The 25,844-nt window shown below is 53.9% G+C and overlaps 1 protein-coding gene across 1 annotated transcript in view; it reads right to left on the bottom strand.

Annotated features, from left to right (window-relative positions):
* Window positions 1-25,844, bottom strand: part of XKR6 (XK related 6) — a 279,984-nt gene that overhangs the window by 23,593 nt on the left and 230,547 nt on the right. Inside the window, exon 2 of the mRNA XM_007466139.1 lies at window positions 75-271. Coding sequence (XP_007466201.1) covers window positions 75-271 — 197 coding nt within the window. The remainder of the gene's footprint in view (window positions 1-74; window positions 272-25,844) is intronic.

Here is a 25,844-nt window from a genome sequence, read left to right as displayed (position 1 = left end):
AAATCCTGTGCGGGGAGTGAGGACTCGGGGATCAGGGCGATGCCCCCAGCCCCGGGGAGGGGGAGGGGACTCACAGGGCAGCGTCTCGGCGCGGCTCTTCTGGATCATTATGCAGAGCTGTAGCACCAGTTGGGGGGCGCTTTCCAGGAAGGTCTCCAGGAGGCGCAGCATGTTAATGTCTGCATATTCGTACATCATAGCCCAGTAGAAGCGTCGCTGGTGTTCCTTCTGCCGCTGGCTCTGAATCCCCAGGTACATGGTGCGGATATACCTGCCGAGAGACAGGACAGAACACAGAGAGCGTGGGTCGGCGTGGGAGCTGTGGGAGGGTCAGGCCGTCCCCACAGACTAGCATCCCCTCCTCGGCGCTGAGGTTTTCTGGTGCTTGGACCAGCTCCAGGGGTTCTGCCAGACCACAGATGGGGTGCTGAGGCTTCGGGGTGGGGTGGGGTGGGGGCAGGCCAGGGAACGGGTCCCAGGCAAGTTGTCCCCTCCCTGGCCTCACTTTGCTCATCTGTAAAATAAGAAATGGAAGAGTGGGACCAGGTGATCTCACAGGCCTGCCAGGGAAGCATCACAGGTGAGCTCAGGGAGCAGGTGGGCTGGCTGAAGTTCAGGGTCCCAGCGGGAACCTTCCTGCAGGGTTTTCACCTCTCTGGAGGAGGAGGGAAGGGAATTAGCTTTTATGAAGCTCCTACTAAGTATCACTGGCTGGCTGGCTACTGCGTGTTACCTGGGTCCCAGGCGACAGGCAGGTGTAGTTCCCACGTAGGACAGACAGGCAGGACTCACTTGCACAGGCTCCAGCCCTGGATGGCGGAGCAACCAGGAGGCAGCCCCAGGCTGTTGGACACCAAAGCTCATGCGTGCCCCACTCTACACTAGGGACGGCCTGCAATGGAGCCTCCATCCCTCTACACTAGGGACGGCCTGCAATGGAGCCTCCATCCAGGTACAGCCCAAGACTCAGTCACACAAACCACTGAGCCCACTCCACCGGGGAGGGACAAGGGACAAAGGGAGCAGGTACAGGCAGAGGGCACAGGCTCTGGGTTCAAATCCCGGCTCTGTCATCTGCTCATTGTGGGACCTTGGACTAATTACCCAACTCTGTGTCCTCGTTACTCTTCTTTCACACAGCAGAATCACAGCATCACACGGCTGGTGGGAAGATTAGGGAGATAATCCGCGTGCTGGGCATGTATCCAGGTCCACGTGAGAAAGCCCCCAGGCCTGCCTCACTTTCACCTAAACTTTGGAAGCTTGTCTCCAAGCCACAGTCAAGGGGAGGATGGAAGGTAGCAACCAAGCCAGCCAGCCGTCTCTGGGGCCAGGCCAGGCCCAGAGGAGCCAGCAGCGCCGGGACAAAAGCAAGGTTCAGAAAGCACAGCTTTGCAGGCCTAGTTAGGATCAAGAATATGCACCATAAACTGAGGTCACAGACAACAGGACAGAACCACACTGCGTCCCTGGCCGCCCCCTGGGAATGTATATCATTGTGTCTTTTAAACGGCCGAGCCGGAATCACAGAGGTTGAGAGCATGGTTGACCCCCCTACAGAGTCCCCACTGTCCTCAAGCACCGTCAGGGGCCTACTTGGGGCTGCTGGATGGTCCCTTCTCTCTGTCCCCATCACCACCGCCAGCCTGGTCCCCGCCACCACCCCTCTCTCCTGGATCAAAGCAGAAGCCTCCTAACTGGTCTCCCAGGGTCCACTCTTGCCCCAGAACAACCCATTCTTTGCACAGCAGCCAAGGTGCTTTGTGAAAATCACAAATGCAGTCACGTCACCACCTTCTTTCAACACTCCCGTGGCTTCCCATCACGTTCAGAATAAAATCCGAGCCCCTCCCTCAGCTCATGGGGTCCTGCCCGCCCCTCCTGTCCCACCGCCCGGTCTCTCTCCCCGCCCCCCACTTCTCGTGTCTTCTCTGTCTCTCACGGACACCTGAGCTTGTTTGTGTTCACGCCATCTCCCCAGTGGCTGTGGATGCAGAAGGAAGACTCCTGCCCCCAGTGCTCAGACTCCTGCAGGGCAGCACTGTCACAACACAGAGAAGGCAGCTCATGTCCACGTTTACACCGGATTCCTGAGAGGCTCACAGGGAGGGGCCTCCCCCCGCCCCCTGGGAGCAAAGGGAGAAGTGGGTGTTGCCCAAGAACCTTGCATCCACGTTAGAGAAGCCCATGCTTTAGAGGCAAAGACGCAACAACATACATTTGTAAAATAATTTAAAACTGTAATTGATGCCCCTCTCCAGGTCCAAAACAGTGGGCCTCCCTCCTGTGCGCTAAGCGTGTACTGGACCCACAGAGGAACGAGTGGGCTCCCAGAGTGGGCACCTGGGTCCCCCAGAGTGGGCATCGGGACACAAAGCAGCCCACCTGAACCATCGGTGTGACCTGAACCACACGTGCTGGTGACAGTGAGCCCATCCAACACCTGATGAACACCTGATGGCTGCTTCTCTAGATTCCTAAGAGCCTTTAAGGGACTGGATCTCTGAAAAGACCCACCTAGGGGGCTGGGATGGACACCTTATTTTCTGCACATACACTCCCTGGAGTGAGCGGAGAACAACCCTGCAGAAAACTAAGGGGAGGGAGGCACCGCAGCGGGGATGGTGTCGGGGCCAGCGTGGAGAGGCCGGGGACGCCAGCCTTGCCAGGCACTGAAGGCCGGGCATCTTCCGGAGGCCCCGCCGTGCCTCGTGGGGCAGGTCTGGTTGTCATCATTTAACACCTGGGGAAACTGAGGCTCTGAAGTGAAACAGGGCCCTGAATTCTGTTCTGTTCCGGGTTCTGTCATTTACTGGCTGCGCCACTTACCATGAGTCATTGCCTCTCTCTGGGCCTCCATCTGTAAGTTCCCAAAATCAAAGGACCAGGGGAGGGGCTAGGAAAGGGGCAGGGAGGTTGTTGTACCTGACCCGGAAAGCTATGGGGTCACTGAGAGACAGAGACAGAGAGACACAGAGAGACAGAGACAGAGAGACACAGAGACAGAGACAGACACAGAGAGACACAGAGACAGAGACAGACACACAGAGAGACAGAGACAGAGAGACACAGAGACAGAGAGACAGAGAGGCACACAGAGAGACAGAGACAGAGAGACACACAGAGACAGAGACAGAGAGACACAGAGACAGAGAGACAGAGAGGCACACAGAGAGACAGAGACAGAGAGGCACACAGAGAGACAGAGACAGAGAGACACAGAGACAGAGACAGACACAGAGAGAGAGACACAGAGACAGAGACAGACACACAGAGAGACAGAGACAGAGACACACAGGGAGACACAGAGACAGAGAGACAGAAACAGAGAGAAACAGAGACAGAGAGGCACACAGAGAGACAGAGATAGAGAGACACAGAGAGAGAGAGACAGAGAGACACATGGCGAGACTGAGACAGAGAGACACAGAAACAGAGAGACACACAGAGACAGAGAGACACACGGAGAGACAGAGACAGAGAGACACAGAAACAGAGAGACACACAGAGACAGAGAGACAGAGACAGAGAGACACAGAGACAGAGAGACACAGAGAGACAGAGACAGATAGGGAGAGACAGAAACAGAAAGACAGAGGAACAGAGAGAAAGAAAGAGACGGACAAAGTCAGAGACAGGGACAGAGAGACACAGAGAGAGACAGAGAGACACACAGAGAAAGACAGAGACAGAGAGACACATGGAGAGACAGAGACAGAGAGACACATGGAGAGACAGAGACAGAGAGACACAGAGAGAGACAGAGACAGAGAGACACACAGAGACAGAGACAGAGAGATAGGGAGAGACAGAAACAGAAAGACAGAGGAACAGAGAGAAAGAAAGAGACAGGCAAAGTCGGAGACAGGGACAGAGAGAAACAGAGATGGAGAGACAGAGAGGGAGACAGAGACAGACACACAGAGAGAAGAGACAGAGAGACAGACAGAGCTCTGCAGGAGAGAATGGAAAGAGAAAGAGACAAAGGAGAGGGAAGCTACATCAGAATTTGGGGCCTGAAAGAGAAGACCGACTAGACAAAGTGGCGGTAGCAAGAGCCTGGGTGGGAGGCTGGCCCTAAGGACATGTGGTCACAAGTAGTTGGGAGGCGCTGGGAAGTCAGACTCTGAATCTAGGGCAGAGGGGAGGGTCAGATTAATCAGATTGGATGATGGCCCGGGAGGCAGAGCATTGGGGGACGAGGGCGCACGGGTGAAGGTGATGAAGCAGGGCTTCGGGTCCAGAGGCTCCACACCAGCACCCAGACCTGCCCTGTGGCCGGTGGAGCCTTGGTGCCATGGGTCTCCCAGGTCAGCTTGTGGTCTCTGTGCTCTAAAACTCAGCTCTGCCCAGATGTGGCACCTGCAACGCACAATACTGTGGGCCACCGACTCCCACAGGGGCCAGACCACAAATCTATATTCTCTCAGGGGTACGCTCAGACCACAGCCTCCACCTCTCCTAGACTCAGAAGGCGGCTCAAGGTGGAGGAATGATTATGTAGCAGAGCCAAGCCTATGCTTCCAGGTCCCAGGCCAAGGTAACAGCGACACTCAGATTCACCCAGGCCTGCCCTACCAGGGCAGAGGAAGCAACTTGATCCGCCCCTCCACCCCCATGTTCTCCAAGCCACAAGCCCCTCTGCCCACCATGGCCCGTGCAGCGGAAGACAACGAGCCCAGAAATGCCGGTTCAACCGTAACACCTGCCAGAGAAACCAAGCTTGCATTTCCTCTGTGAAAACATCCCCAAATATGGGAGTAGATGAGGGTGGGAGTGGGCAAAGCCAGAGCCTCTCCCCACCCATGAGCAAACGGATGCTAGGAGCCCAGAGTGCACTGGGATCGAGTCCAAGACCCAAACTGGAAATCATGCCTCGCAGGGACACCAGCTCACACAGTCACCCACCGTGGAGGAGGAGCTAAATCAGAGTCCAGTTCAAAATTCCCAATCAAGGGCCTTCGGCCTATTCCACCCCCTCTGGCTCCTGCACCCTCCTCTTCTATCCTCAAGTCCTTGGGTTCCCAGTAGACCTTGTAAAGTCCACCGTGGGTCTAGGTGATCTCTCCGCCCGCCCAGCCAGCGGCCTCCTGCTAAGCCTTCAGCCCCTGTGCAAAGACAGCCTTGGTCCGTGGCCACAAGGGGGCGCCAGACCCTAAGCCACGCAGGAAGGCTGCTCCGCGCACTGATCTCATCCCCAGCCAGCGGCCCCCTAAGGCCTGCACCTTCCGACGCGGCGGCAGCGTTGGGGTGCAGGGGCAAGCAGGCGAGGCGGAGGGGCAGGCCCAGGTGTGACAAGTCCCCATGGGAAAGCCCGGCATCTGCAGGCGACACACGGTGGGCTGCTGCTCCCTTACCTTCTCCCCTTCCCTGGCAGGTTCCAGAAAGCTCACCTCCCCCGGGGAAAGGTGGTGCGGGAGAGAAGACATGCAACCCTCCCCCCCCTGATTTGCTTCCGCCTGGATTTTGTGTAGCCTCGTGTCACACCATTCTCTCCTAAGAATCATGAAACACACGGATCTAAAAGCAGGGGTACAGCGTGTCCTCATGGAGTGAGGACTCAGGAAAGCTGGGCCTGGCCTATGGTCTGCAGGGCTGCACGACCTTGGGCAAGTCACCCCCGAGGCCGGACCTGCTGGATTCATCCAAAACAGAGGGCGGACGGGAGGGTCTCTAAGTTTCTGCCTACCTTTTGTTAACTCCATCCTTCTGTGGCTTCTTAGAGCCTTAAGGATGGCCTAGCATCTTTACAAATAATACCCAGTGTTTATGTGGCACTCATATATATGTACCAGGCACTGTTCTGAGCATTTTGTACTTATTAGTTCATTTAATCCTTCCAACAAATGAATGAGGTAGATGCACTATTACCCTCACTTCAACATATGGTAGACTGAAGCACTGAGGTTAAGAAGTGTGCTTCAGTTTACCCAGCTAAGTAAGGGGTTGAGGAGGGCTTCAAGCCCAGCAGTCTGCTTTGGGGCCAGTGCTTTTCAACTCCTACCCACACCCCCCCTCAGAGGTAGACCAGCTGTCCCTTCTCTTTTAAACTTGGTCCAACTTGCTCCCTTCACTACAGTGGGAAATCACTGTTTGCCCCCAACACCTGGGCTCTCTTCCAGTTCTGTCACTGGCTGTGTTGCCTTGGGGAACATCTCCTACCCTCGTGCAGCCTCAGTGTCCTCATCTATACAATGCCTGGCCCAGAGTAGGGCCCTAGGACATGCTGAGCAAATAGATGCCCCCCCCACACACACACACAAAGGGGCTCTCCTCTTGTCTTTCCTTCGGTTCACTCTATTCTTCCAAGTCTATATCCTCCCCTTACTTTGTAAACCATGGAACAGTTTAAAGCTCCTTATACCTCCAGGAGAACTCTCTATAGTTTTTTGAGCACATTTTCACTTTTTCAGCAGCTCTGTGAAGGAGACACACATTTGTCATCTTTTTCCCGTTGGTTCATCTGAGACTCAGAGAGGATGAGTGATTTCCCCAAAGTCACACAGTCAATCATGGTTCAGGCGAATCAGAGGTCTTGCCCAAATCGTGTTACCCCACTGGGAGTCAGCTGTAGCTCTGCCTAAATCTAAGGGAAACGAGTGATTTCTGCAAAAGCAGGAGGCTGAATAATTTCACCTGTCTGGACCTTATAGGCCCCTGCTGCTTCTTATGACACCCTCAGAAGCAGCATTTTGAAATCTCCGATTGTGGACAGCAACTCATCCTCAAAGCCCCAAACAGGACTGAGTCTAGGTTTTGTGGGGCCTGAAGCTTAGAGACTTCGCTTTAAGAAAAAAAGTAGTCTACCAAACATTTAAAGTAGAGCTAGCCCGATTCTACACACTTTTTTCCCCCAAAAAATAAGAGGAAAGAACACTTCTCTGTTCACTTTATGAGGTCAGCATTACTCTATCAAAGCCAGACACATAGCATACAAGAAAATAAAACTACAGATAATATCCCTTATAAACATAGGTGCAAATATCTTCAACAAATTACTAGCAAAACAAATTCAGTGATATACAGAAAGAATGATATTCCATAGCCAACTGGAGTTTATCTTGGAAATGTAAGGCTGATTCTATATTCAGAAATCAATAAATGTAATCAATGATATTAACAAGAAAAACCACATACCACATTAACTGATGCAGAAAGAAAGCATCTGACAGAATTCAACATCCATTCTTTTTTTAAACTCTCAGCAAACTAGAAATAGAAAAGAACTTCCTTAAGCTGACATAGATGAAGGATATCTATAAAAATTAACAGTTAGGGAATTCCCTGGTGGTTCAGTGGTTAGGACTCCACGCTTCCACCACAGGGGGCGTGGGTTTGATCCCTGGGCAGGGAACTAAGATCCCGCATGCCATGCAGCATGGCCAAAAGAAAAAAAAAAATTAACAGTTAATATCACACTTAATGACAAAAAGACTGAATTCTTTCCTCTTAAGATCAGGAATAAGGCAAAAATGTCTAAGCTCACCCCTCCTATTCAACATCATACTAGAAGTCCCAGTCAGTACAATAAATCAGGAAAAAGAAAGTATATACAAACTGCAAGGAACGAAGTAAAAATGTCCCTATTTGTAAATGACATGACTGTCTAGACAGAAAATCCCAAGAAATATACACAAAAAGCTCCTAGAACTAATTGGCAAGTTAAGCAAAGTCTCACGATACAAGGTCAGCATATAAAAATTAAATATATTTCTGTAGACTACTAATGAACAATTGGAAATTGAAACTTAAAAACATACCTACCACTTAAATTAGCTCCCTTAAGGGGACAGGAGGGGCAAGATAGGTGAAGGGGATGAAGAGCCCCTTGCATCACAAGGATGCAACGCACAGCACAGGGAATCCTGTCAATACTTTATAATTACTTCGTCCAGAGTATAATCTATAAAGATATCGAACTACCCTTCTATATACCTGAAACAAATATAATATTGTAAGTCAACTACACTTCAATTTTAAAAGTACCTCTATATTTTTGTTGTATTTAAATATAAGCAGCCACACCTCCAGGGGCATTTGACCCTTATCCTGGGTGGGCGTGGAACACACTCTCACAGCCACACACATACCACCTACCAGAACACTCCACACAAACACCACACAGACACACATGCACAAACCACCACGCACACGAACACACTGCACACGTCCAGGGCTCCACCTGTAGAGACACCTGTAGCCCATGATCACATCCCTGTGTCAACATGATCCAACCCCAGATCCCTGAGGGGGTGGGTCCCTGCCTGCCCCGACCATTCACTGTCATCACAGCAGGCACAGAGGGAAAGCCAAACACGCATCACTTCCTGGTAGCTGGGAACCCACCCTAGAGAGGACGGGGCACTGCAGCTACCAGTCAGACAACATCCTGCCCCCCACACCAAGGACAGAGCTGGGCCAGCTGCCACCAAAGCACCCAAGGGTTCACTGACATCTGAACGTGCGTAGCCCCCAGCCCTGTTCACACTTGTCCCACTTCACCTCCACCTGTGCCTGATTGATTCAGGAATCCTGACTTGTGGTCGCAGCAAAGGCACCGAGGGCTACTGTGATGTTGTGTGATCTGCACTCTCATCTGGTCCATCTTTTGAGGGGTGGAGGAGCTCCCCCCCTTGTGTCCTGTCCATTGCTGACCACATCCCAGGGGTCTAGGGCCAGGTGGCCATGCAGTGGCTGTAGAAGAAAGTGGCCCAAAAGGGGGGTGGGGGAGGTTTCAGGGTCCCGGGCTACAAGGGGCTTGTGCAGGAACCTTGTCAGTCTGGGGCTTGTCACCCGCTGAGGACTGCTGAGCTGGGTCACCAGGCATTAACGGGGGCTCCAAGGCTGCTATGTCAAAAAGGCTGTGCTCCCACCTGCATGACATAGACTCTGTGCCCAGGTAGGAACCCCCGCGGCTGTTCCCTGTGGTCCCAGGTCAGGACAGAGAAAAGTCCTTCAGGCTCTTCCAGACCATCACAGATCTCAGGGGCACCAGCAACGGAGCTGTCGCAGACAGGATCAGGGTTCAGCTTGCAAGCATCTGCCAGGTTATTATTATCGCCATCCCCATATTACAGACGAGGAAATCAAGGCTAACCTGGACTCAGTAACCTGGGTGGCTCCCTATTGGCTGTGCAGCCAGGCCAGTCTCCTGCCTTCGCCCGCCCCACACCTGCCCCCGACCCCTGGCCACACCTGATGGCCCTCCCATCCCAGACCTTCCCAGCATGTGCCCATCTCTGTGTCTTTGCTTCTGTTGTTTCCACGCCCAAGCAGCCACCCCTGGGCAAGGCCCAGCTCTCCCCACGTGCCTTACCCTATGCCTAGGTCCAAGTATTTCCCTCCCATCCTCCCCTTATACTGGGTCCTCAGTATAGTAATAGCTTCCATTTACTGGGTTCTCCCTACATACCAGACACAGTGTAAACTCTTTACATGTATTAAGTCATTTAACATGAGAACCTTACAGTCCTGTACAGATGGAGAAACTGAAGCACCTGAGGACGCCACTACCGGGACTCATACCAGGCCGCCGGACTCCAGAGAGGGTGCTTCTAACCCAGAACACTATATTCTCCTGTTCCTTATCTTTCTCTCATTCCCTCTCTCCTCAGTTCACTTACTTCTTTCCACAATTCTATGAATTAGATTATTGGCCCCATTTTACACATCAGAAAACTGAGGCTCAGAGGGGTTAAATGGCATGCCAAGTTGGAAAGCCAAATTTCAGCCTCGATTTGTTTGGCTGTGCTACACACCTGTTTTCCACCCCTAGAAGCCCCTCCCCTCCCCTATTACAGCTCTCCTCGCAGCCCACGCTGTACTGGAGTCACTTACGTACAGAGATGCCTCTCCAGCTAGATCTTAACCCCCAGGAGGGACGTCTGTACAGCCGCTGCCCCCAGCCCACCATAGTAAACATCAAATCAGAGGCTGCTAAGGTGAATTTATCCCCTACTCTGACAGTCTCATTTGACCAAAGAGATGCCTGCAACACTACCTTCAAATACATAAAATTACATGTTCCCCGAGGCAAACGACCTGAACGGGTGCAAGAAGCACAATTAAATCAGGAATGATTTGGGTTGGAGACGAGAGATAACTTACCAACAAGCCTGGCAGGATAACATTACAACGAGGCAGGTTTTTCGCCCCTCTCTGGACAGTTTCAGAGAGAAGCAAAGCTACGGGGCTGTCAGATGGCAGAGGTTCACAACTCACAGAGCACAGGGGCTGCAAGTGTCCTCTCAATTTATCGTAGGCGCAGCGCGGTGTACCCAATGTCCGCTTGGGCACACACGTGTGTGTTCATACACAAGTCCTAGCCGAGGACCCCCTCAAACCACCCAAATGCAGGTCTGGGTGGCTCAAGGGGCCCCCAAGCTGGCACAGCAGGGATAGTGCACCAACGCAGCCCTGGTTGTGGGCCATGGGCTCTTTCTGAGTCTGAGAATGGACTCTGCAGCCTTCCACTGCCAGGCTGGCCCGGAAGCCCCTCTGATTCCCCACCTCACACTCCCACCCACTCCCGCAACTCCAGCTGAGATGCCTTCAGCGTGTAGGAAAGATGGAGGGGCCAGCTGCCAGCTCAGCCCCCGAGAGCAGCACATCAAATCGGAGCTATTTTTAGCCCTTCTCTCCAGCATCTGACATCAGCTGAGCAGTGGTGGCCGGCTTGGGGCACGCATCCGAGAAAGCAGGCGTGAAATGGCATTGCTTTGCCGGGCCCAGGGGAGATAGCAGAGAAAAGCTCCACAAAGCTTCAGGGAAGGGAGGTGGCTGCAGTGGGTACCACCGGTAGTCTTCCTGGATGTAGGGTCTTGGTGGCAAGGTGGCCTAAGCATCCCTCAACACCCCAGGGCTCAGCACAGCAGAACGTGGGTGGAAACTTCCCCACCAGCCTCATTTTCCCACCGGCACAGTGGGGCCTGGGCTACTGCTCCTTCTCTGAGACTGCAAGAAACTTGATTTAAAAAATCAAAACACCTTTGCAAACCTACATGTTGGAGGAATGCTTTTTGTTCCCCCTTATAAACTCCCAGAAGGACAGAGACCGACGCGTTTTGGGGGTTTTTTGCTTGTTTTTTCTTTTTTCGGCTGTGTTGGGTCTGTTGCTGAGCGCGGGCTTTCCTCTAGTTGCGGGAGCGGGGGCTACTCTTCGTTGCGGTGCGCGGGCTTCTCATTGCGGTGGCTTCTCTTGTTGCGGAGCACGGGCTCTAGGAGCGCGGACTTCAGTAGTTGTGGCACGTGGTCTCAGTAGTTGTGGCTCGTAGGCTCTACAGCACAAGCTCAGTAGTTGTGGCACATGGGCTTAGTTGCTCCGCGGCATGTGGGATCTTCCCGGACCAGGGCTCGAACCTGTGTCCCCTGCATTGGCAGGTGGATTCTTAACCACTGAGCCACCAGGGAAGCCCAAGACCAAAGTTTTGAGGTTTGGGTTTATCTTTGCGTACCTGGTGCACGGCACACTGTCAAGACACTCGGTGGGCATTTGGTGTTTGTCTCATGAATGCATGAAGCGACTGGGCAGGCTGCTAGTAAAATCCTTGTGCTCTGGGAAGTTTATAGTCCAACCTTCCGGGGCAGGTGTAAGGAAAGCCCCCCTCTTCTCAAGGCTCAGGTCAGCCTGGATCCTCCGGGAGCGGCAGCCCAGAGCAGAACCTGGGGCCCTCTTCCCTGCTTTTCTTCCCCCCACCCCTAATTTGTCTTCAAGCCTCCCTCTCTGGCCAGCTGAGTCCCCAGTCCTGGATGAATACGTGACTGCATTCCTCTCTCCAGCTGGCACAGACTCTTTCCAACCAAGAGAGCAAGCCCATCACTGGCGCCGCCCTTGTGCTTTTCTGCTTGGAGTTGGAACCACTGCAGTGCCCACCGTGGGAAAGCCCGTTTCACCTTCCCCCAGATTAGAACTGAAGACTCTGACAACAGCCCAGCCCGTGCTGCTCTGGCTGCATCCTGGTGCAACGGATTTGCTCGATCCAAGGCAGCCGGTCCACACCCAGCTGCCTGAGCAGTTTGGGAGGAGGTCGGCTCCACCCAAACAAAGGACACATTAGTGTGTGTTCAAAGTACCTCACAACCAAAAAGCAAAAATCGTATATTAACGCATATGTGTGGAATCTAGCAAAATGGTATAGATGATCTTATCTGCAAAGCAGAAACAGAGACACAGATGTAGAGAACAAATGTATGGATACCAAGGGGGAAGGGAGGTGGGAGGAACTGGGAGACTGGGACTGACACATACACACTATTGATGCTATGTATAAAATAGACAACTAATGAGAAAATACTGTATAGCACGGGGAACTCTACTTAATGCACTGTGGAGACCTAAATGGGAAGGAAATCCAAAGGAGACACATACATATGTGTACGTAGAGCTGATTCACTTTGCTGTACAGTAGAAACCAACATGACATTGTAAAGCAACTAGACTCCAATAAAAATTTTTTAAAAATTTAAAAATTGAAAACAAGACAAAGTACCTCATGACCTTGACGGGGATCCACTGGCCCACAGTAAAGTCACGTGCACTTCGGTCGGAGCTCTGACTCACGCGATGCAACATATAAACATGAGCCTGCCCCAGGGCAGCGGCCCTGAGGAACCCTGGGCCCTTGGCAGGAGGCCACGCCTGTGCGTTCGTCATAAGCCTCTCGTGCAGGGTGTGGCTAACATGTCCCAGCACCCCTTTTCTAGCCCATACTGGGTCTGCGGCAAACGAATTTATCTGAAACGTTCAAGGAGGTGTTTTGGTTTCCTGATACTACTACCTCTTGGGGCCTATTCTCCTTGTGGGCCGTCTTGTCCGTTCATGGGCCCTGAACTTGTCCCTTTCAGACTCTCAGGAGGGCTTCACTGCTGCAATCCAGCCCCCTCCCAAATGTACACCCCTCTTGCATGCCAGGCCCTGCGCCAGGCACGGGGGACCCAGCCCCAGTCCCCGTGTCCTTCCTCTGCATCATGCTGCCTCTCTGACCCACGGAAGATACAATCTCTGCACCGGTGTCGGGCATGGTTAGTGGTTTAGGCTCTGGAAACTGCCTTCCAGCTGTGAACGCTGCCCTTGGAGAGTGAGGGATGGATCGAGGAGGAAGCCATGGGACCACTCACTGATGGATTTGACCCTGGCTTCAAGGCTCTTCTGCTGTGTCCTGCTGCCACCATGTCCTGGCTCTGTGGCCTTGGGGACGTTCCTCCCCCGTGTTTCCTTCTCAGTGAAATGAGCAGATAAGACCAGATGAACTCTCAGGCCCTGGCACTACCTTGATCTCACAGGCCTCGTAGGGCCTCGTCTACTTCCCAGAGATCTTTCCAGATCAGTGGTCACCCTGGAGGACCTGGGCCATCTCCTCTTGGGCACCCCCCCAAACCCCCCTGCAGGCTGCTCTCCTGCATGGGAGAGGCTCAGGGCTGCCCGGGAGAGCAGCCTCTGCCCCTCCAAGCCCACTTCTGTATTCAGGTCCCCATCCCCACTCTGGGAAGCCAGACAACATCACGTGTGCTGTTTCCTGGAGATTTTCAGGGAAGCAGGCTAGAAATAGGAATAGAAGGTGACATTTAGTCGAGTTGGCACTGCACCAGGAGTGAGGCCAGTGATGTTTCCACATCTTAGAGCCCATCTCCAGGTGATGCCCAAGCCCAGCTCGCTTACCAACGCCCTGGGCAGTCCAGCCTCCCCGGGAGGCCGCCAAAGTCAGACACGAGAGAGGGCACCCAGGCCAGAGTTCGCTGTGTGAGCCTCACACTCGTGCTGCTCTCTCCGTGATGGTGTCCCAGTGAGCTGCTGGGGACACAGGGGATGTAGGAAGAGCACTGGGCTGAGAGGATGCCTGGCAGCCAGGGCTGCCTCTGCAGGTGACTGGCTTTAGAGCCTGGCAAGGGGCTTTGTCCCCCTTACCCGACCCCAGCCTCCCCATCCGTAAAGAGCTGAACGATCATTTCTAACTTCTTTCCGGATTTCCACGTCCAAGGAGGCAGCTGTGCAGACTCTCTCTAACTGCTCCACGGCCTGCAGGGGGCCGGGCCCATCTTGGTGACGGCTGCAGTGCCTGGGACGAGGCCACAGAGCCGGGGCAACACCTCATACATGTAGGCAGGCTGAGAGCTGGCCGTTTCCACCTGGGCTGGGAGGCAGCGTCTGGCCTTGAGCTCAGATCACCTGCCGGGGGGGCCTTTCTGGGTCCGTCCCACCCCATCCCCTGCTTTCAGGCAGTGGTGCTACCTCTCAGGCCCACACCAGACGGGGCTTAAGAAGAATAATAAACAATACAATGACTCTGGTTTCTCTCTCTGTTTGTGTACACTCGCCGATCCCTCCGACACACCTGCACTGACCTTTCCTCGTCACCTTCTTAAGGTTCCAGCCAGGGGTGGTCTGGAGTCTCCCCTGCAGTCAGGGCAGAAGGCGGTGACCCCCAGCAGCACAGGGCACAGGCTGTAAGTGCGGGGGGCCAGCCCTGGGCCCAGTCCCCTCCCTGCGGCTCTGACCTCTTGCTCTTGTGGCCGGGAGGGCACGTCGTTCGTGGAACAGTCACCTGACAGGAGTTCAGGAGGCCTCCCACGTGCGGGACACAGAACCAGGTGCAATCCGGCCCCAAAGGAGCTCCCATCCAGCAGGGAGACAGGCAAGGGCACCTAATGCTAAGTGGAACGATGCTACTGAACACGGTGCATCTATTGTTACCCCCATTTTGCAGATGAAGAAACTGAAACACATGGGCATAAATAACTCATCCAACGACACAGAGTCAAGGGCCAGAGGCTACGGACTGTACCCTGAAGCAGGAGGGGCTCTGAGCACAGAAGAGGAGCTCCTAACCCAATGTGGGGGAGTGAGGAAGGTTCCAGGAGGAAGTGAAGTCTGGGCAGAACCTCAGATACCAAAGGGACCAATTCTACAGCCACAGGCCCCTTTCCCAGTGTCGCCTGCCTTGACCCAGGGCGCACAGGCTGAGCTTACGGTTCCTCCACCATGGCCCTCTCCTGGATCTTTCTAATGAGAGATAACCCATGGGGCTGAAATTGGGAGCCTTCTGAGGTCACAAGCTGGGTTGTTCTCACCTTGCCATCCTCCCTAGCCCATGGATGGATGGATGGACGGATGGATGGATGGATGGACGGACGGACAGACGGTAGGATGGATGGGGAGGGGGTGGCTGGGACCAGAGGAGGCCAACGCTGAGAGAGAGGAACGGCTTCTGAGCAGGGGAGGGTGGGATTCCGCTGCCTCCTGCAGGCGGTCTCGACCTGGCCAGTGGGTAGTTTGGGGGCTTCTCTTTGCTCTCAGTCCCCAGACCCTCTAGGCCCTGCTAACAGGGTGCCCCCTGAAGCCAGTGTGGCACAGGGCACCCTCCCAGCCCAGTCTCAGATGCCCCATCCCTCAGGGGCTCCCGAGGCCAGGACGCAGCAAGCACCCCTCCTAGGAGCCTGTGAGAGCAGAGCATCCACCCTGGGCCAGCAGCCCCAGGCAGGGCAGAGGGTGGCTACAACAGGGCCCAGGGGCCCAGGCCTTTACTGTCATCCCCACTGACCAGGCCTGAGATGGCCAGAATCACATCAACATCTTAAGCACCAATCGCGTCATCCATAAAATGGGGATAAGGGTCTCTTGTGGCTTCTCTTTTGATTTCCTACAGGTGCAAATGAAGAAAGTGATAAGTCCGTACAAGTCTCGGTCTAAGAATATGTAACAAGACTATAAAGCCTAGCCTCCGACACAGAATGCTTAATTATTCATTAATTCATCCCTCAGCACATTCTGAACAGAATTTGAGATGCAAGAGCATATGATACAGCTGAACAGCACCGCAGACCCTTCGCTCGCAGGCCAAACCATTCCCCTCCCAAGGTTGCCCATGAGTAATTGTTGGACGTTTTCTATGAGGCAGGCAGTTTGCTAGAAGTTTCTCGTGGGCCACCTTACACAACCCTCATAGCTAGCTGCCCCATCAGACAGGTACTATTATTGTGCTATTCTATACATGAGCAATCTGAGGTTGGCCCAGAGATGGTATGTTACCTGCCCAAGGTCACACAGCAAGGATGGAAGAGCTGGGATTCAGCCCCAGAACCAAAGCAGCATGCTCTACTGTCTCCCTGTGACGGTGTCTTCAAAACCGCCACGAGCTACCCAACCAGAGTCCACCAGCTTCCCCAGGGACAGCCACCCTGCGCAGTCCCTTGTACCAGGTACTCGGGAAGCCTGGAGAACACGGCATCTCAGGCCCCAGCCCTTGAACTCATGTTCCAGGTGGAGGCAGACAATAAACAAAGGAGCAAATAATTATGTAACATCATCCCCGGGGTGGTAAGTGCCTGGCGCGAACAAAGCCCAGGGATAGAGACGGCAGAATGCGCATGGGTGCGTGTGCGCAGGCGTGGAGCCAGGGGCCCAGCCATGCGGAAGGAACAGATGGTCCACAACTCCGAGACGGGAACGGGCTTGGGCAGGGGCTGCAGGAACGCGGCGGGTCTGCAGGCTGGGCAGGCACACGGGGAGACGGGATGACCTGGGGCTCATCACTGAGGAGCTTGGTTTTAGTGCCCAATAACAGTAGTAGCTTCTTGTGTATTACACATCGTACTGTTCCCTTCTGATCTTTGTGCCCCGGTCTCTCCACCTCCTTACACAAGTCCCTCGACCTCTCAGGACCCCAGTGTCCTCACCTGTAAAATGAGAAGCCTGGCCACGTGGCCTTTACCGCCCGCCCCTCATCTCACTCCATATCTACTGGCCATCAATGGGCATTTGGGACCAGAACTGACCTTCCCCTGGGGACATGCAGCCCGACCTGTGCTCCCTGCTCGGGTGACGTCCTCAGGGAGGAGGCTGTCGAGCGCCTCCTGGGCAGGGGACCCCGATGGACATCTGCACGTGCTGGGATGCCTGGGAGCCCTGCACCTCTCCACGGTCCACTGCTGCTTGGTCCAGCGTGAAATGGGCCGTGCATGGTTGGGGGCCTCGGTGGGGAGCTGACTGGAGGGACGAGGTTTCCTCCTTACAAAGCTGAGCTGGGTGTGGGGAGCCTGAGCCCAGGGAGGGGGTCAGAGCAAGGGGTAGGCATCCAGCCCCTAAGAAACTGGGATCTGCTTCAGCGTGAATTGGAACTGGGACTGGGTGGCTGGGAAGGAGAAGGGCCAGATGTACAGGTGTGTCTTTCTCCTCTGGGCTCAGCACAGGTCCCCAGCATGGCCTCCCACTGCCTCTGTGAGCCCGTCTCAGGCCTTTCCAGAGCTCCCACCCCATGCCTCAGCCCCACCTGCCTCCGGCCAGCGCAACACCGCTACCTAATTGCAGAACATTTCCATCACCCCAGAAAGAAATTCCAGACCCAATATCACTCACTCCCCACCCCTCATACCACAGCAGCTGGCCAGCACTAGCCTACTTTCTGTCTCTATGGATTTGCCTACCCAGGGCATTTCCTATACATGGAATCATAATATGTGTCCTCTGGTGTCTGGCTTCTGTCACATAGCACACTGTTTTCAAGGTCCATCCACACTGTAGCATGTGTCAGTACTCCAGTCCTCTCTATTACTGAATAATATTCCATTACATGGATATACTACCTTTTGTTTATCTACTTATTGGTTGATGGACATTTGTGTTGTTTCCACTTTTTGGTTATTATGAACAATGCTACTGTGAACATTCATGTACAAATGTTTGTGTGGACATGTGTTTTCAGTTCTCTTGGGTACAGAACTAGGACTGGAATTGCTGGGTCGTATAGTAACTTTACGTTTAACTTTTTGCGGAACTGCCAGACAATTTTCCAGAGTGGCTGCACCATTTTACATTCCCACCAGCAATGCAGGAGGGCTCTAATTTCTCCATATCCTTGCCAACATTTGTTATTAGCTGTCTTTAATTTTAGTCATGCTCATGGGTGTGAAGTGGTATCTTGTGATTTTCACTTGCATTTCCCGAATGACTAATGATGCTGAGTATCTTTTCATATGCTTATTGGCCATTTGTATACCTTCTTTGGCAAAATGTTCATTCAGATCTTTTGTCCTTTTATTAATTGGCTTAGTCATCTCTTTATTACTGATTTGTAAAAGTTCTCTATGTAATCTAGAGACTAGTCCCTTATCAGATATATGATTTGCAAATATCTTCTCCCATTCTGTAGCTTGTCTTTTCAGTTTCTTGATGATGTCCTCTGAAGCACAAAAGTTTTCAATTTTAATGAAGTCCAATTTGTCTGTTTTTTCTTTTGTTGCTTGTGCTTTTGGTGCCACATCTAAGAAGGTTTTGCCTAACCCCAGGCCATGAAGATTTATTTCTGTGTTTTCTTCTGAGAGTATTATAGTTATAGCTCTTATGTCCAGGTCTATGATCCACTGAAGTTGGTCTTTACGTAAGATGTAAAGTAAGGCCCAAGTTCATTCTTTTGCTTGTAGGGAGCTGGCTGTCCCAGCACCATTTGCTGAAAAGAATATTCTCTCCGCATTTAACTGTCTTGGAACCCTTGACAAATATCAACTGCACATAAATGTAAGGATTTATTTCTGGACAATTCTGTTCCATTGACCTACATGTCTACCTTTATGACAGCACCACTATTTTGTTTGCTATAGCTTTGTAGTAAGGTTGGAAAACAGGAAGTTTAATTACTCCAGCTTTGTCATTCTTTTTCAAGATTGTCTCTCTCACTCTCTCTCTGCTTTCTAACATTTATCGAGTGGAGACCTATGTCAGATGCAGGTCTAAGTGCCTTGTGTGTATTAATTCACTTAACGTGACCTGTGAGGTAGGTTCTACCACAGTCCCACTTTACAGTTGAAGAAACTGAGGCACAAGGAGTCAGATAACTTGCCTAAGGTCACACAAGTGGTAGGTGGCAGAGCTGGGAGGGGAACCCGAGCCGTGTGGCTCCTGTTTCCCTGACAGACACCCAGAGAGATGCCAGACATGGAGTGAGCTAGTCTGGGGCTCCCCTTATATAGAGAAGGAACTGGGGTTCAAAGAGGCTTGCCCAAGGTTCAGGGTGACAGAGGCAGGATGAGCTCCTGGTCTCTGCCCCCGCTGGCCACCCCCTCTTTCCATGCAGCCCTGCATGTTCATTTCAATGTGGATGACTTGTCAAAATGCTGGGAGGGGCACAGTGGCCGTGCAGTGATTCCCTTGGCCCCTGGGCAAGAGGGTGGGGCCATGATGCTGGGCCGAGCCCTACACAGATCCATGGTCCTTCTCACAGCGAAAGGGGCCCGGGACGGGGACTGCATGGGGTCACTGTGCCCACCTTACTGTGCCCATCACTCTGCATCTAGTACCATCCCTGGGCCACCAGCTATAAGCTCCAGGAGCTTAGTGGCCCCGTCTCCTATGCTTGTGACCCTGCAGCAGCCAGCCCAGACCCTGGCAGGGATCCAGCAGGCTCTGGCTGATGCTGGCTGAAGGGGGTGACCAGGTCAGTGCTACAGGCCCCCCATTTGGGTGCTAGTCTCTCGCAGCTGTCAGTCAGCAGCTTTCACTGGATTCACACTGCCTGGACCTCACGAGCGCTGGGTGAGACCTCCCTGCCCCTCCTGGCCCTGCAGAGAGTCCCACTGGGCAGAGCCCGGCACTGATGCCACAGCTCTCTGAGAACCACAGGCCCACCAGGCCAGCAAGAAGGTCGGGCTGGGGTGGCTGAGACTCCCGTCCCATCCCCCCTGCAGTCCCAGAGAGGAAGTGGGCTCCTGACTCCTGAGCCACCTGCCCCAGCACCTCCCTCATGGCCATCCCAAGACACCCTCCTCAACACGTCCAGGGCCAAACCCTTCCTCACTCCCTTGTTCACGCTCTGTGGCCTCTTGGGTTGCCCTTCTCCCTTTCACTCCTCATTATTCAATACCCAGCCCAAACATCCCTTGTGGGAATTGTCGGATTCCTCCCCTCCCCTCCGCTCCCCTGGGGAGTGTGTGGCACCCTCTCTGTTCCCCTCCCGCCGCAGCACCTGTCACCATGGCACTCAGCACGCTCTAACGTACTTGTAATTTTGTGTTGCTTGTTTTGCTTTTCCTTTGCCTCCTTCATGAGAACATGAGCTCCTAGAACAAGGACTGGGCCACACAGGGCCAGGCTCGCGGCTGGTGCTCAGTTAATTTCTGTGAGTGAATGAATGAATGAATGAGTCTTGATTAAATCAATGGATGGATCAGCAGTGGACTGCCCCAGGGAAAGCACAGGAAAAGTCACCCAGTTGTTCAAGCTGGTCTCTCGGCAGCTCGTTGGATCACTGCTGCCCAAATTCCCCACTGACGCAGCTTAGCAAGGTTCCTGGAACCCCTGCAGGAGCCCCCGGGGGCCAGCCGGGAGCCCACCTCCTCATTCCCGGCCCCTCCCCCTTAACCCAGAGTCGGGACTCGTGTTCTTCAAATTCCTTTTGTCACAGAAGAGAAAAAATGATCAAGCTAATTCACACTAAGATGACAGTGGCTTAAGGTACTATCCCTCCAAACAAGGGAGAGAAATGTTTCAAATAAAAGGAATGATGGCTCCTGGCGTCCCAAAGGGTTCCCGACGTCGCAGCATGGGCCATGTCCCCCGCCCCGCCCCCCATCCTTCCTTCTACGCGAAGAATGGCCCTGCCATTCTACAGAAAGCCACCTTTCTGTAGAGAAAAGTCCATCTGGACCAGCCACAAAAATTCGTCCTTGAACCCAAAAGACATGTGTTTCCCCCAAGCAGACAGAGCAACCAGCGTACGCAGTGCACCATACTGTCCCGTTTCCTTTGTGTCTGTGACACAGACAAGGTGGGCTTCATCATTCCCCTCCTACAGATGAGAACACTGAGGCCGTGAGGTTGCCTCACCGACTCTCACCTACCAAGACCTGGGTCAGGTACAGCAGCCCAGGCTGGTCTTTTGGCGTCTCCAAGATCACCCTCCGTAGCCACGTGGCTCCCTGCTCCTGTTAACCTCCCCACAGCTCCGTCCATCATCATCATCACCCTGGAGTACTGTCACCCTGTTTACAGGGAAGTCACTCCCAGAAATGTCTGCCTAGGACTCTGTTATGAGCTAAACTGTGTATGTTGAAGTCCTAACCCCTCCGACTGTGAGTATATTTGCAGATAAGATCTTTAAAGAGGAAATTAAAGTAAAATGAGGCCATAGGAGTGGACCTTAATCCAATGTGACAGGTGTCCTTGTAAGAAGAGATTAGGACACAGGTAACACCCAGACTAAGGGGTGACCATGTGAGGACACAGCAAGGAGGCGGCTGTCAGGGACTGAGCTGTGTCCTCCCACCCCCGATTCATATGTCGAAGCCCTCACCCCCACCGCATCTGAAGGCAGGGCAATGAAGGAGGTGGTTAAGGTTCAGTGAGGTCCCTAACCTGATGGGACTGGAGTCCTTATAAGAGGAGGAGGAGACACCAGCGATCTCGCCCTCTGTGCTCACGCAGACCAGACGGAGGGCCATGTGAGGACACGGGGAGCAGGCGGCCATTCATGAGCCAGGAAGAGAGGCTTCAGCAGAAACCAGCCCCGCTGGCACCTGATCTCAGGCTTCCAGCCTCCCGAACGATGAGAAGATAAGTTCTTGTTGTTTAAGTCCCCGGTCTGTGGCACTCTGTCATGAAGTCCTGGCAAACTAATGGAGTCCTAGGACCGTCCATAGAGAAAGGGCATCTCTGTTTGTTCCTTCAGCTGACGGTTTCTGGGTGAGTGCCGGCCCTGTGGTCGTCTGGCAAGGAGGTGGGTGGGTGCAGAGTGTGGGTGAAGGGGCTCTGAACTCGGGGCTTCAAATTCCAGTCCCCCTCCTGCTGTTAAGACAGTCATTCCTTTGACTTAAGCCAAAGGAGGTAGCACATCCTGTCTTGCTTTGCAAGAATAACAGAAAGTTAGAGGCAGAAGGGGCAGAAATCCAACCAATTCCTTTACAGACAAAGAAAACTGAGGCTCCAAGAGAAGAGCCTGGCTGTGATGCATCCCAGGTCTCCTGGCGCCCGGCCTGCATTTCTCTGCCGTCTTCCGCCTCCTCTCTTCTGGGGTCAGGTGCTATGGGGGGGAAGGGAGCGGGCAGGAGAGCTGGGCTACAATGTTACTCTCACAATTTGCCTCCGGCTGGGAAGGAAAGCTGCAGAACCTTCTTCTGGGGCCTGGGGGACAGATCACCCCCTTCAACCCAGTGGTCATTGGCTTGGCTTCATTCCCCTTTACTTTCTGCACCGCCCACCTGGGTGGGTGGTAGGGGTGGACGCTGGCAGCTTGTCACACCTCTAGCCCTGACTTGGGGTCCATCTTTTCGGCCCTGGGGCGCCAGCTCCACCCTTTCTAAGATGCAGGAGCGAGCCTGCCCCACACTCGAAGGAGACATCTCCCAAGGCGCAGAGAGCTCACCTGAGGGCAGGAGCGACACTCAGGCACAGTGATGCGCACACACCACTGGAAGGACAGCTCTTCCCACCTTGGCGCCGAGAGGCCAGGCAAGCCCCAGGGAGTGAGGGGTCCGCAGCCAGGCAGGGGCCTTCCCAGGAGAAAGCAGTAGGGGCCAAAGAAAGGGGCCACAGCCAACAACCGCCGCAAAGTGGCCGCTGCCCCCTCTGCATCTCCCGCACCACCTCCACCCCACTGGCGGGTGGGGAGAGAGACTGGACCAGAATTTGGAATTAAACTGCCTTCAGCTTCTTGGGTACAGGTGAGGCCTCTCTCACAGCTGCGTCCCCATGGGAAGGGGGACCCCATTCCCTCCAGACAGGTCCTTCCACTCAGCTGGGCATCGCAGGCCTGAAGGGAAATTCCAGAAGCAGACCTGAGGTCCCCTGCGACAGTGTCCCCTACCCCACTCACTCCCCCTTGGCAGTGACAGGCTCCCGGCACTGAGGGATTAAGTGTTAACGTCTGGCGGCCTCCCAGGAGACAGACAGGCAGGCCCTGGGGTACCGATGCCGCCGCAGTCACTGACAGGAAGAAATGAGACAAGCGGCTGGACAGATGGAGACTCCACCTGCCGAGGCCCACTCTCCCTCCGTGGCGTGCCTCCATCCCTCCCCGGCGTCCAGTCCCACTGCCGGGGGAGGATGGGGCTCGCCAAGGGGGACCTTCGCCCCAACCCAGGGCAGGCCTCTCCTTCCCTCCTCCGAACCAGCCAAACTGGAGACTGAGGAAATCCATTCAGGTCGGAATTGGTCATGTTTGGTCCAGAAACTTGAACTAAACCAGATGAAGAGCCAACAAGTATACCTAATCTGAGAATGAACCCCAATATATTATTCTTTTTTAAGCTGATTTTTTAACTGCTAAAAAAAGTTATTATAGTTAGATTCGTAATTAAACACAGGCGTTTCCTATATGTACTAGACCAAAACAAGTGGAAGAAATCATGGTGATTTGTAAAGTCTGTTGGTCCAGGGATGTGCTGTGTGACCTTGGGTAAGTCACTCGCCCTTTCTGGGCCTCAGTTTCCCTCATTTGCGTCAGGCTAGAAGATCTAAATGGCTCTTAGCCCTGCTTATCTAATCCCTGAATCTCAAAACAGTCTCCAATTGGACTCTGCACAGCCCTTCCATGAGATTCAGTTCCCCTGCCTGGATGATAACCAAGGCAAGTCGTCTGGAAGAGGAATGTTCTATACGTGCCATCTGTGAGGAGCCTGGGAAACGGGACCGAACCCTGGGACTCGGGGAGCCTGCTGACTCTTTGGAGCCGGCACTAATGTAATTATGCGATTAAGACGCTCATCTTGGTTTTCACTGTGCTTCATGTGGTTACATCAAAAATGACAATGAGCTGCCTGGTGGGTGACACCATTCTCCCAGAAGGGCCCACCGAGAGTTATCCTGGGCGGGGGTCAGCCCAAGACACGAATATCCATTGGCAGGATGCGCAGTTTCGGAGGCGTCTGTCACCTGGGAAGGGGCGTGCCCGCTGCTCTCAGGGGTGGGAGTCGCAGAAGCAGGGGTGGGAAGAGCTGAGGCCACTCCCACCCCCGTTCTCCGTTTCCAGATGGAGAAGCAGGCCGGTCACTAGCTGACAAAGGCGGTACCGTTTCAGCTGCAATTTCTCCTCTTTGCACGGGCTGACTCACTCCTTCGTCTCTATCCCACAAGGCACGAGGCGCTCAGCTGAGAAAGTAACACCAAGTCCGAGAGTCCCTGGAGACGGGACACAGGGGAGGCGTCAGGAATTGTTGACTGTGCTGTGGGCATCCTGCCCTGAGGGCTGGGCAGCCAGGCCTGGAAGCAGCACCTGCTTTGGGAACGGGTCCCTCCTTCCGTGCAAAAGACATGTCTACGCTTCAACGGGAAAACATTAAGCCCGAGAAGGGGCCCCAAACTTCCTGGAGGCCGGAGGACACCCCTCTCCAGGGCTCCTGCTGCCAGAAGTGGGGTGCTGATGCCCTGAGCTCTGACGACCTCGCCTGGTCACCCTGGGCTCCACTTGCTCTGGGGCTCCTGCACGTGGACTCACGCGGGGATAAGGACAGCCCACGTGGCTTTCCCCACCCTCCAGGATGGCTGAAGGGTTTCTCCGGTGCCTCTCCTCTCAGCCATCTGCAGTGAGCTTGGCATGGAGACTGCAGGAATGACAGAGGAACTGGGCTCCCTCCGCTGCCCCCTGTCCCCTGTGACCCCGGAGGGCAGGGAGCAATGGATCCACATTATAGGGAGACTGGTCTTGCCCACCGTCTCCGTCAGCTGGGACTGCTCTAACCAAATACCGTAGACTGCGGCTGCAGGCAGCACTTACACAACAGACAGGCATCATTTCTCACATTCTGGAGGCTGGGAAGTCCAAGATCAAGGCGCCAGCAGACTCAGGTGCTGGTGAGGGCTCCCCTCCTGGCTTGCAGCTGGCGACCTTCTCACTGTCCTCACACGGTGGGGCAACAGAGCTCTGGTCTCCTCTTCTTCTCGTAAGGACACAATCCCGCCACAGGGGCCCCACCCTCATGGTCTCACTTAAACCTCATTACCTCCCAAATCAGGATGCCGTTGCCTGAGGAGTTAGTGCTTCGACACATGACTTTTGCGGGGGGGACACAAGCATTCAGTCCGTACCACCCAGTTCAGAGAAGACAGGAGGAAGACACAGAAGAGTCAGCCGTCTACGGAGCTGGATACCCCGTGTTCCAGGGTCAGGAATGGGTGGGAGGTCCTTCTCAGGGTCCCTTCCAAACAAATGGCTGGAGCCATGAGGGGTGAAGGGAGAGAATTCAAGGTGTCCCCCGCTCTCAGGTGCGACCCTGCCCTTGTACAGCCCCAAGAGTGACGGCCTCCTTACTTTGTGCCCTGGCGCCCTGCTCACCTCACGTCGTCTGGGCCCTGTCTTCAACCTGCCCGAGGTCCAGGCTGCCTCCTGATGGGGAGTGCACACAGATCTCTTCCCAGGGAGGTGGGTCCAGGTATAGTTTCCAGGATGTCAAGGGAAGCCTCAAACCCATTAACCCATGACTATCACGCAGTATTAGAGGCATACCCTTGACAGCCCAGTCCCGGGCAAAGGATGCACATGCTCCCGAAGGCAGGAGAGAAGCAGATGAAAGTGTGAGCTGAGGCCTTTCCTTTGATCAGGGAGTAACCCTACACCTCTGCTGGAGCGGAAGGGAAAGAAACCTTGTGAATTTCCACCGTGGGTCTGCCACTGAGGCATGATTATCTGATTTGGTCCCCAAAATAGTCCAGCGAGGGAGGGTTGTTCTCCATTTACAGATAAGGAAGCAGAGGCTCAGAGGTGGCAAAGGATTCGTCCAAGGTCACAGAGAAATCAGAACTTCGGGTATGACATCAAAGCCGTGTCACGTCCCAAGGCCTGAATTTTCACTCACTCTCACTCCCTCAACCATTTAACCACTCACACCTTCAACAAATAGTATTTAAGAGCCTGATACACAGCAGG

This window comes from Lipotes vexillifer, unplaced genomic scaffold, assembly GCF_000442215.2.
Source record: "Lipotes vexillifer unplaced genomic scaffold, Lipotes_vexillifer_v1.1 scaffold308, whole genome shotgun sequence".
NCBI classification, from domain to species: Eukaryota; Metazoa; Chordata; class Mammalia; order Artiodactyla; family Lipotidae; genus Lipotes; species Lipotes vexillifer.
The sequence above is the reverse complement of the archived record's forward strand: the minus strand, read 5'-3'. Positions and strand labels throughout refer to the sequence as shown.